Source organism: Schistosoma mansoni, chromosome 3 (genome assembly GCF_000237925.1).
Source record: "Schistosoma mansoni strain Puerto Rico chromosome 3, complete genome".
In the NCBI taxonomy this organism is placed as follows: Eukaryota; Metazoa; Platyhelminthes; class Trematoda; order Strigeidida; family Schistosomatidae; genus Schistosoma; species Schistosoma mansoni.
The window spans coordinates 25,179,972-25,192,410 of record NC_031497.1 but is presented as its reverse complement, the minus strand read 5'-3'; the positions used below and the strand labels follow the sequence as shown (position 1 = coordinate 25,192,410).

The 12,439-nt window shown below is 33.7% G+C and overlaps 1 protein-coding gene across 2 annotated transcripts in view; it reads right to left on the bottom strand.

The window, feature by feature from the left end:
* Positions 1–12,439, bottom strand: part of Smp_169700.1 (hypothetical protein) — a gene marked incomplete at its 5' end in the record, with an annotated part of 54,998 nt that overhangs the window by 36,064 nt on the left and 6,495 nt on the right. For both annotated transcript variants that reach the window (XM_018799765.1, XM_018799763.1), the window contains 3 exons: positions 2,585–2,706; positions 9,014–9,025; positions 12,115–12,192. In XM_018799765.1, the coding sequence (XP_018651521.1) occupies positions 2,585–2,706; positions 9,014–9,025; positions 12,115–12,192 (212 nt within the window). The remainder of the gene's footprint in view (positions 1–2,584; positions 2,707–9,013; positions 9,026–12,114; positions 12,193–12,439) is intronic.

The window sequence follows — 12,439 nt, the reverse complement described above, 5'->3', positions numbered from 1 at the left end:
AGTTGACCTTTTATTTTATTTTTATATATAGATGTTCTTAACAAGTATATATGTGATCAGATTGTTCGAAATGTATTACTCTAATATAAAGCATAGTTCTGATAATTTTCGTCTTCTTATTACATAATCAAAAATAAGTATATGACAGCAAATCACTGAATTAATATGCAGTTCATAAATTTCACTTCACTTTTAATGGTTGAATTCATGAGCCGATTTTAGTTAGAGCACTATTGAAGACCTGGGATTATTGGACGACCGTTTCGTCCTAGTTTGGGATTCAGAAGTGTGCATCCACGGTTCCGCATGCTCTTGCGCAACCATTCATCCCTTGTCTGAGGTAGATGTCTGTCTCCACCCGAGAAACATTGGACTCTACTGGTCACGCAAGATCATGGATCCATTGAAGTTAGGCATTAACACCGTTGAAAGCTGGCCCAGTGATCTTAGAGGTTAAGCAATTGTGAGGGACTGTGGATGAGCACTGCTGAGGAGTCCTACACTAGGACGAAACGGTCGTCCGGTGCTTCCAGGTTTTCAATGGTGTCCTAGTTTATATCGACTAATGAATTCAATTATTAAAATTACTAAAATCTCCACAATCCCCCATTGTGATGATAATGAATTTCTTCAAATTTATCAGTCTTAGACCTAATTATTTTTAACATATGATATATATCACATCATATTAGCTTTTGTTTTTCATGGTTACATGAAAACAACTTGACAAACAGTTACCATTTGAACATATTATTTGACTCAGTGAGAAAAACTTAGTTTATTTCACAAGAAATTTAAATTATTATCTCCTTTTATACTATAAAAGTATTGTAGCTAAGTAATTATACAAAACAATTATCATAGTTGCTAGCATGAGTCAATTGAAGCTAGACCACCAAGGAAAACCTGGAAGCACTGGACGGCTGTTTCGTCCCACAATAGGCATTAACACCGTTGGAAGTTGGTTCAGTGATCTAGAGGTTAAGTATTCTCGCGAGACCTTAGATGAGCACGGCTAAGGAGTCCCACACTAGCACGAAACGGTCGTCCAGTGCTTCTAGGTTTTCCTTGGTGGTCTATCTTCAATTGACTCATTCTTTCAACTATGAAAATACTGAAATCTCCACAAAACCCCCTCTGACAAAACAATTAATCAAGAAAACTGTGAATTGAAATGATGACAGTTATGAAGATGTTTAATAATTAACCACAATAATGAGAGGTCACTAATAAAATAGGTTCTATATAACCTAAATGAATGAATGTCCAATTTCTCAGCTAATATAATTAGTAAAATGAAATTGATTTGGTTATCCATTAATTCAACTTAAAATCAAAGTCGGTACATTTTACAGGTAGAAAGGACAGTACAAAGAAGCGTATTTCCCCTGATATAACAACAAAAAACTAATGAACTATAATTCTATTAAAAAATAATTAGTCTGAAGATGTTTCATCTAATAGAAGGATTATTACTGTTTACAAGACAAACCTCAAGAGTCATAGTTTCATTCAGTCAGTAATTTTGTCATAAGTAATTTAGAAGTTGGAACAAGTGTGACACAATGTGGTGAAATCACCAAAATGAATAACCAAGAAGTAATGGTGTCAGTAACAACAAAAGTGTATGGGGGTCAGGGAATATAATTAGAGAAGAGAGAATGATATGTGAAAAAAGTACGAAACAAAATGTGAAAGTCAAGATTTGGTAGTAGATTAAGGGTGGATCTATCTGCATCATTGCGACCAGTTCTGGAACATATCGCTAAAAGTTTCCAACTATTGGTCACGATAACCATTAGGACTTTCATTAGGTAGTCCACACTTACTAACGTGGCTCAGGTCAGCATTCAATGAAATCATGGACCAATGCCATGTCATTGTTTCGCCACACTTAGTTTTCTCACAACCTCTCACTCCAGCCAACGCTGGCATTGAGGTAGTCCGTGATTAGACATACGTAGCACATATTCTAACCGCTTAACTTAATAGCAGTTCACAGCTTCACAAACCAATTTGTAATCGTTGCCTATTGCGCAATAACTAACCTCGACATCAATAACTTGATAAATCCAACATACATGACCAACGCTCCGAAAAAATACGCGTGATCAAATACCAGTAACCTACAATTTTTTCTACTTCTTAAAGGCTATGTTTTACAGCTGTAAGATGTTGTTTACGAAATTGAGTTTAATGAAAAACCTCTAGATTCGTGCAGACAAATACTGTCATTAAGTCAAGGCATTCCATTATTAACAAGTGTCAGTAAGTACCCCATGTTATGAATCCTATAGAAACGTGAATATTTGTTTAATAAATATAACTTTACGTTTGAAACTAGGTGGAATTTCATATATTTACTGTCCACAAGTTTTAGTTAACAGCTGCAGCTTCGCGGAAGTCACTCAGATAGCTTAGATGACAAATTCAATTATTGGATACTGAAATACATACATTCCCGTCTCTTTCATTAAATCCCTGAAAATATATACGAAAACGTGCTCATGTAAAAATGATAACAAACCGACTAAGTAACAATATTTTTTTATCTTTAACAAACAAAATTTGAATCAAAACTTACAATAATGTCCTTTGACATGTTGCACAACGAAAACATGATTTATGATAAACTCGTTCACCGGTAGATATACGATCTACAGGATAAATACGTTTTCCACAATCAAAGCATAAATCCATATATTGCTAATATAGGTGAATATTTTGGGGAAAAAAAATTCAGGAAAAACATGATATATTACTTGTGCATGATTAATATAAATAATTAAAATTTTAAGGAAAAAAAAATCATAAAAAATCTATAAATTATAACAGTCCAAGATTTCAATGAATGCTTCTTTATCTAATTCATACTCTCAGTTAAACATTCGCCAGTAAAGCTGAAAGTCATGCATCTGATTACTGGTTAAGTTATGGGTACAAATCGATAAGCGATCTAATACCTGAACAAACCAATCATTCAGTTCTATTTGATTATTAATAGTATCTAAACTACAATTAGTTTCTAGTAAATAGAACCTGTAAATTAAATCAACCTTCATAAAATTTTCTTCAGATAAATTTATTTTCATTGTCGGTATATTGCGTTGCACAATTTTATAGTTGAAATCATGAGTCAATAGAAGCTAGACCACCACGGAAAACCTGAAATTAGTGCGCATCCACAATCCCGCCTCACGAGATTCCAACCCAGGACCCGTCAGTCCTGAGGAGTCCCACAATAGGACGAAACGGCCGTCCAGTACTTCCAGGTTTTCCATGATGGTCTAGCTTTCATTGACTCGCAATTTCAACTATAAAATTACTGAAATCTCTACAAGAAACCCCTTCTAATAAAAGTGAAACAACTGAGAATGCTGAAAAATGTTGATAGGAGTTCATTTATTGAAATGTTACTATTATACATCTTATAAAACAATGGTTGTGAATGTTATTTCTTCTACAGTGAACATAAATCTATTCCATTGGATACTAATAGGGTAAAGCGAAGTTTTACCGTTGTATAGCTAATAATAAAGTTTATTTTCATAGAGATAAAGCAATGATTCACATACGTTAAAGAACATTTACTTACCTTATTTTACGTTTCTGTATAGCATTTGTTAATCTCTAATTTTGTCTAACCTACCACACATAACATGTTTCTATACATAAAGATTTTAATAAGTTATTCATGAATTTATTATTTTCAGAAAAGGGTTTTGTGGAAATTTTAGTAATTCTATAGAGCTGAGGAGTCCCGTAATAGGACGAAACAGCCGTCTAGTCCTTCCAGGTTTTCCATGGTGATCTAGCTTCAATTGACTCATGATCTCAACTCTATAAAATTCACTATTTGGTTAATGTAGAGTTAGCTTCAAAGAAATCACATTGAGATAGACTGTTAAATAATGATTGTCAACTTTCATCAAAGACTAGTACTTTTTTCCTCTTTTTTGAATATAAACACAAATAGTGTAAACAATTTACAAAAATAACAAATGATTTAGTTCTTAGCTTGATAGGCTTTTTTCCCAGCATATACTATTGTGATATCAGAAGGGATTTTGTGGAGATTTCAGTATTTTCATAGTTGAAATCATGAGTGAATTGAAGCTAGACCACAAAGGAAAACCTGAAAGCACTGGACGACCGTGTCATTCTATCATGGGACTCATCAGCAGTGCGCATTCACGATTGTGATATCAACATGTCAAGAAAAACCAATGAAATGATAGAGATGGATCTTTCATAAATACATTTTATTTTAAGAGTTGATTAGTTTATTTGCTTAATTGATAGACGGATATCAATTAAGGGACGAGTATACTGCGCAGCAATTCGCTCTGTTCTAATTTACGGTTGTGAAACATGGCCATTAAGAGTAGAAGATACTCGTAAGTTACTAGTATTTGACCACAGATGTCTTAGAAATATTGCTCGCATCTCCTGGGATCACCGGGTAAGTAACACGGAGGTTAGACACAGGGTATTAGGGAATGATGTTAAATCAGTTGATGAGGTCATGAATCTTCATCGACTGAGATGGTTAGGCCACGTGCTACGTATGCCTGAACACCGATTACCACGACGCGCTATACTGACTAGTATTGAGGATGGTTGGAAGAAAGTTAGGGGAGGCCAAACCGAAACGTGGCATCAGTGCTTGAAGTCACTAACTTCTAGTCTGAGCCATGTTGGTAGATGCAGACTACCTGGTTGAGGTCTGCGTGACTATCGTAACCGATGGTTGGAGACTCTAGGTGACATGGCTCACAATCGATCACAGTGGCCTGCGTAGGTGTATACAGTTTCTGTCTTCCCTTAAACCTTGAGATTAAAATTGCTTCATATCTGTCTTCCTTTCTATACTATATCCTGATATACAACCTATCTTTTATATACTACCACCACTAAATTAACTATTTCTATGAATTCGGTGTTCATCTTGTTGAGCTAACGAGGTATGGCAACTTGGACCGATGCATATGTGTGCCTGGTCTCACGTTGTAGCTGACTGACTGACTGAGTTTATTTTCTAAATTCTCATTGTCATTTTAAGCAACATCATCAGTTCTTGCTTTGAATAAAAGATACAAATGATGTTATCTTATCAAATTTCCAAAGTCAAATATATATCACTTCAAATGAATGTAGCACCCGGAAACAAAAATGACAAAGAAACTGTTTACTGAACTATTTAATCAATCATATAATAAACTGAACCACTTCAACAACTTTTTTCCAGCATAACAACAAAAGCGATTTAGACAAAATGTAAACATTACCGCGAAGAATAAGAAATGAAAAGTTTAATGGTGTTCACAGGATAAATTGTTAGTTGCCATGATGTATTACTTGTTGATAGAATTGAAAACCAATTTTAAGCAAAATATAACTTTAATGACACGTTTTTTTAAAATGAGTTAACTTTGCAAAACTTAAAAAAAAATCTTACTAATTATCACTGAAGTCATTCTAATCAATTAAAAATCAGTTTCTCTTGGATGTAAGCTGTGTACTTACCTACCTACTTGCTTACTTACCCACCTACTTACTTACTCACTTACTTACTTACCTACCCACCTACCTACCTACTTACTTACTTATCTACCTACTTAATATCTGTTTATGTAGACATGTTAGTTTGTAATTTTCACACGTACAAATAATTACACTTTTCTTCTCTTTTCTTAAAAGAAAATACTTCAGTAGACACTTCATCAAATCATCTTTTTCTCATTATTTTATTATTATTTCACGAATGAATCACGTATTGTTGATTTAACATATTACACTCAATACTATGGAATAGTAATTTTTGAAAGTTCTTCATATCTTCACTGAGTTTTATCTATCATTTTTATTGCTACTGTTAGTCTAGTAGGGTATAAACAGAAAGAAAGTTTTCATAGTTGCAAGCGTGAGTGGATTGGAGCTAGACCACCAAGGAAAACCTGGGAGCCCTAGACGGCCATTTCGTCCTATTGTGGGACTTCTCAGCAGTAGGACGAAACGACCGTCCAGTGTTTCCAAGTTTTCCTTGGTGATCGAGCTTCAGTTGAATCACGCTTGAAACTATGAAAATACTAAATCTTGTCAAAACCCCTTCTAACAAGAAAGATATTTAATGATGAATCGAATCTTTCTTGCTAGTGACATAGCTTTCTAGTTGTCAATCAGTTTACAGCCTTAAAAACAATCAGGTATCAAGCAAAACAAACAGCATTTTTAAAAAGTATACGAATAGAAAATTTAAAGTCAGAAAGATCATGTGTTAACAGAAGTGAATGAGAAAATATAACTATTCATTTTGTTAGTAAATCAGATAACAAGAAAAACTGTTAACGTATCAAGATCTTAATGGATCAAACAATAAAAAAACAGGTAATTTTAAATCTTTATGTTTGAAATAAGATTGAATAAAACAAACTAGAAGTGTAAATTTTGAACTTCAAACTTCATCCCGTTGCACAAGCAAGTCGCTATCAGGACTCAGTAGCTGAGTGGATAACGCGATGACGTTTGAAGCGAAAGGTACTGAGTTCGAGTCCCAGAGTGAACATCAACGCTGAGATGAGGGTATGTCAGGCTGACGAGTCTCAAATAGGACGAAACGCGCGTCCTGGATTCCGCTTCTACCCACTATCCATCTTTGCTTATAATGCTTGTGAATTAAGGCTATATCAAGGCAATACGCAGACTATGTACATATGGCTAATAAGAGACTGACCAGTTGCAGTCATAAACATCAATGGGAAGATGCAAACAAACAATACTAAGTGAATGTAAATAAGATTGTTCACTTTCATCGAATGACATGATCCAAAGGAAAATCTTCTTTGCTGAACTGCCTATATTTTGTAGAGTAATGTAATGGGTTTTTTCGACTCTTTAAAACTGGGAACATAAATGTAGTTATTAAACAGAACACTTTTAAAACACTGAGTTTAAATGGAACCATTTTGTTTGGAAAACTACTTTATGAAATGTAAAAGTCGTATATAGTGTTTTGAGAAAATATTTTAAACCTTTAGAATAAGCAAGCCATCTTCAATTTCATGAAAACTAGACTAGCTCACTTAGAGTTTAGCACAAAAGTGCACATATTTAAGGAACAGGAAAACGAAAATGAGTACGGAGTGATATTAAAACATACTAAAAGGGAATGGATTGAAGTAAAACCAAACAATGGGTTAGATGTTACAGATTTTATAAAGGATGATGAGAAAAGTAAATTGGTTACCTGGTGTGAGATTAGTTCTGAACCTATTTGACTCGGACTAATTTCTAATGTCCTGAAAATCCCATAAATAATGTTCTCCATTTTTTGAATGATTCAGAACGACAGTAAATAATTAGACTAAATGGTTTTATAAGTCTTTACACTCTTATACTCTATCTAGATGATCCATTCTTCAGTATACATTAATCATCGATGATAAACGATGACTTAACATTTCTAACAAATAAATCGATAATATCCGTCAACTAAGATTCACAACCTCATCGACTGGTATATTTTTCTCGCATAAAACTACTTACTTCAGAATTATTTACTCAGTAGTATCATCACATGTTACCAGTGAAGATAAGATATTACCAAATAAATAACTGCAATTTAATTAAATCTTGCACTCATACCTGTTACGTTTCATATTCATGATAGTATATCATACTTAACCGGCTATCTATTATAAACCCTATACTCAAGTGCCGCCATTATAATCAAATAAATAAACTGAAAACACGTTTTAGTTTTTTTCATATCATCTATAGTAGACAGATTTTAAAAAAGTCAACTTCTAATCGTTTTTAATTAAATTAAGGCGTCTCATAAAAGGTCATTTCATGACATGTCAATAAATTTTCAAAGAGTTTAAAAGTGGTTTAGTGGCCGTAAGATGTAAAAGCGTAGTTTCCGTTGAGACTTAAGATCAACTGTAGTGTTATTGAAATGAAGTAGCCATGTAAATTATTTCATTTTAGCTTGAAATTCATTCTTAGTAACCTAAAGGTATCATGCTTTTTTGAATAATCTATGGGTGTAGAAGATATATGTATATGGTCATAAGTGTTTTCGGAACATTGTTCGAGCATATTGAGATTACTGAGCGAGCGATGTGATGGTTGGACGCACAGCAATAGGTAAATCGGACATATCAGTCGGTGAAATTGTGAATCTCCATCGATTGAGGTTATTGTGATATTTGTTACGTATGACTGAACTCAGACTATTTTTAAATGTATTATTATCTGAAGCAGAAGAAGCTAAGGGTAGCCAAACGAAGCTAATGTAACAGTTTATGAAATCACTGACTACTGAACTGAGTCACCTTGTCAGGTGTAGATTATCGTGTTACGGTTCGGGCGATAATCATAGTCAGCTACTGGAGACGCTGGCTGACATGAGTGATAATCTTTCACGATGAGACAAGTGTCGAGTTTTAACTATTCAATTATTCCTTCATACTTGCCTTCTTATTCTCCTTCACGAACCATATTGTCGATGCTTAAATGATCTCACCACAAGTGCTACCATAATTGCCTCGACCTAACCTGACATTTATCTTATTTATTTAGTCTCATTATCCCCATTTAGTATAGCGCTTCAGGCCAACTCAAATCCGTGCTGAGCTCCATGCTGATTATGACTATCTTACCACAAACCTTGAAGTCGCTAGACTCGATCCCTTGTGGAGTTATTAATTCCTACAACTGAAGAGTACCAAATCAAGATATGACTAATGTCTAATGTTTCTTAGTTTTTAATGGTTCTTCTACGTGATATCAATTCACAGTTAAATCTATTCAAATCTTTTCACAAAACATCCAAGTAAGTAAAGAAAATAACCTGAGAAATTAAATGTTAATTATTTAAACAATGCTTGTTAGTAGAATAAAATAACCAGTTGTTTTTCAGGGTGAAACCATTTCACTGTGGCACGAGGTGAACAATGTAACATTGTATTAGGTAAACAACACATGTACAATTCAGCGAATAATCACTTACCAAATAATGTTTCTGTAAAAAGCGTTTTCAAGTTAAATATAAGTTAGTATATAATTAACTGAAATAAAACATTGGTTCACATTAGCGGTGGCGTTGTACTAAGTTTAGCAAATTACGATATATATAAATAGGAAAGCATTGGTAGCTGTTAGATTTTAATTTAGGCTAGATTGTCATGAAGTGTTATATACCTAGAATTCTGCATATTTGTTAGCTAAGCGCATTATCTCATCTACAAGAAACGCATATTCTGCAAGTATTCACCACTTAAGAGTAGTTAATAGTATGTTGATCTAACCCTGAGTTCAAATCAAGTTCTTCCAAATATGGTACAATGCAGTTAGTAGTCCAAGTTATTGAACGTCGCAAGCAATATTATTTCAATGTTGAGTGATCAGTGGGGATTAGTAGCAAGCTTTATATCTACAGTTTCTGGCAGATAAGACTTGTTAATAAGGCTCATCCGTAACCCTAGTAGGACTGATCGATCAACACTAAACACTAGATAAGCATGACACTGGCAGTTTTCCGGCTGTTAATCAATGTAAGTATCCCAGTTTCACAGAAAGTCAATCAAAGCCCCAATAGCTCATTAGCAAAATCTTTAACCGTGATAGTGAGTGTTTGGAGTTCGAATTCTACAAGAAGTATCAGTTCTTAATACATCGGAGAAATGGCTTGCTGACAAGCACCAAATAGCACGAAACTTAATTTCAGAGTTCCCTAGCGATCACTTCTATCTAACATTAAAATACATGCTCTCTTTGCATCGGTTAACTTACTTCAAGTATAAACAATATAAACAAGTTATCTGTGAAGTCTTGGGTAATATTTTAACCACTATGGATCACTACTAAACAAAACCATGGAACAATAAACTAAAGAACATATATATGTCATTAAATTAGTAACAGTTTTGCAGAGATTGGATATTATTACTGAGTCAAAGTATTCGTTAAAGACAACTACAGCCATTGATTAGAAAAGCTCATGAGAAATGAAATAATTGAAATTAAAACATCTAGTTATAGAGACCTACACCGTGATCAATCCATGGAATAAATAAATGGGCATAAAACAATCGTCTCAATGAAAAATCCTATTTTAAAAGAAACAAATAAGTGAGTTCTTTTCCTTATCAAATTGAAGATCAAAAGCATGTCATATAGTTGATATGTTCAAATGATTAAAAACAGAAGCGATGAAGATTTGTTGAACAAGTGTGTACTTACAGTCTAACGCTGATACACTTGTTTTACATTCATTTTTAAACCATAATCATGGAAATGGTTTGTAGTTTAGAAAGATGGTTTCAATGAGATTGTGCTCTCTGAGAACAGTGGTTTAACCATTATCTTTCTGGATGACTTTATTATTACAAACTTTACATACTAATGAGCTATGGGAAACTCTGTACATATGAATAACAGTTTATCCTACCGACCTTGATGTTCATTGGTTGTTGATGAAAATAAATTGCCCAACATTGTTGATTTAAGTAATTTATGTTGCACAAAGCAATAAACTGATATTACATCTTAGCAAATAGATGAAGCGAAGATTTTAATGCAAAGTAAATACTCCTGAAGTATTGCTTGCTTCTATGATCTATTAATTTTAAATGAGTTGCTTCAACCACATGTAATAATCTATTAATTAATGTATATATCACTGAAAACAAATAGTGAGTTCAAAGTACTTGTAAATGAATCACTTAGCGTGACAAAAAAGTCTAGGTTTCTGTTTGGCTTTTAAATGGTTTTTGAAATTCGTGTATTCATTGTGCCTGAAGTCAGCTACGTTGCTGATATTCATGGCTGCATGTATTTTTTTCAAATGATCATAATTTTACGTCAATAAATTGTAAATTAAGTGTTTCGCAACATACAGTCTTTTGATATTTACTTAGTGCAAATTGAAAGCAATAATAGTCCTTCTTCATCTTGGTAGTAATCTATTAGTATCAGTTCATTGGTCCTAAAACAATGAATACCTGGATGATTTGGCGTCATAAAACTTAGATTACTATTATAACCGCTCCCTAAGTAACTTTTTAGCAATCAAATATAAGACCGTTAGGCGCTGCCATAAAGAATTAGTTCAGGTCTCATACTTAATTTGAAGACATAAATTGTTAACAAGTCTTAATCTACGAGAAAACGTTTGTCAGTTGACCTATTGATCATTGACCACTAAACATGATTGTGTTAGTCCTTGATACCATTTGAATCCCATCTACCAAGTTGTGATGTGGTCAGTAATCTAAGTGAGTCAACATCATGTGCACCATGTTTTGATGTTAAATTGATTGAAGTTGTTGGTAAGATACCCTAAACTTAAGGTTAATACTAAAAAGCACTTGTCAGCAACGAGTCTCTTCAATCTTGAAGGGATTGGCGCATACCGTGGCGTTATAATCCATATCACTCAGGTGTACAATTTGTAATGTCACCACATGGTCAACACCAAAACAAAGTGAACATGATGTAAAGTCCCTAGACAGTATTCAATCAGCCCTAGGGACTAGATAATCATAGGATCAGTTACTAGCTAGTGACTAACCAATATCAATATCTCGAGCCTACAGAGAATAATTTTCTCCAAGCATATCTCAGTGATAACGACTTAGACTGAGGTGAGTGAACAACGTAACCTCGGTCATACATTCTGGTACTATTTATCAATAGGTAGACTGAGATTTCTATTCAAGTAGGTGATTGTCAACAGATGTCAGCCAGAGAAACTTCCCGAATTAAATAAGACAAGATAACTATATCGGTTAGAACTTAAGCCATCCTACTGCTTTCTAGCTTTCTTTTAATATTTCTATGATGAGATCACCCAAGACCATTAATAATGTCGTACCTACAACTAACAGACCTCAATACAAAAATGGTTGATAGGATTCCGGTGGTTAGTGATTTTCACTTCCGGTCGATGTGGAATATTATATGGCCACTGCCTACTGTCATATGGTGTTATTCTTATTAGTGATTTAGCTGCCTATTGAGCTTTAAAGTTAAATTTTTAGGCGACATAAAATAAAATGACAAATGCTAAAAACGATTTCATAAAAAGAATAACTGTTATAGCAACCATACTTGATATCTTCTTGACATTTGTTCACCAGAAAACGTTTTGGATCGACGAAGACCAATATGATTTTCCTGATATGGTACCTTTAGTAGTGCGATGAAAAGCAAGATAACTAAAATTTTTGTCTAGGAAAATTTAGTCTTATATCAACTTTAAAATACTTGTCAGAGTTCAATAACATTATTAGAATATTCGTTTCAATTACTCATTTGTTGTATAACTATCTTAATCTGACAATTACTCAAGGTATAATCATAGAGTGTGAATGAATTAAATTACTCTTAACGGCTATTGATAATACTGAACTGTAAATTCCTAGATTATTGCCAA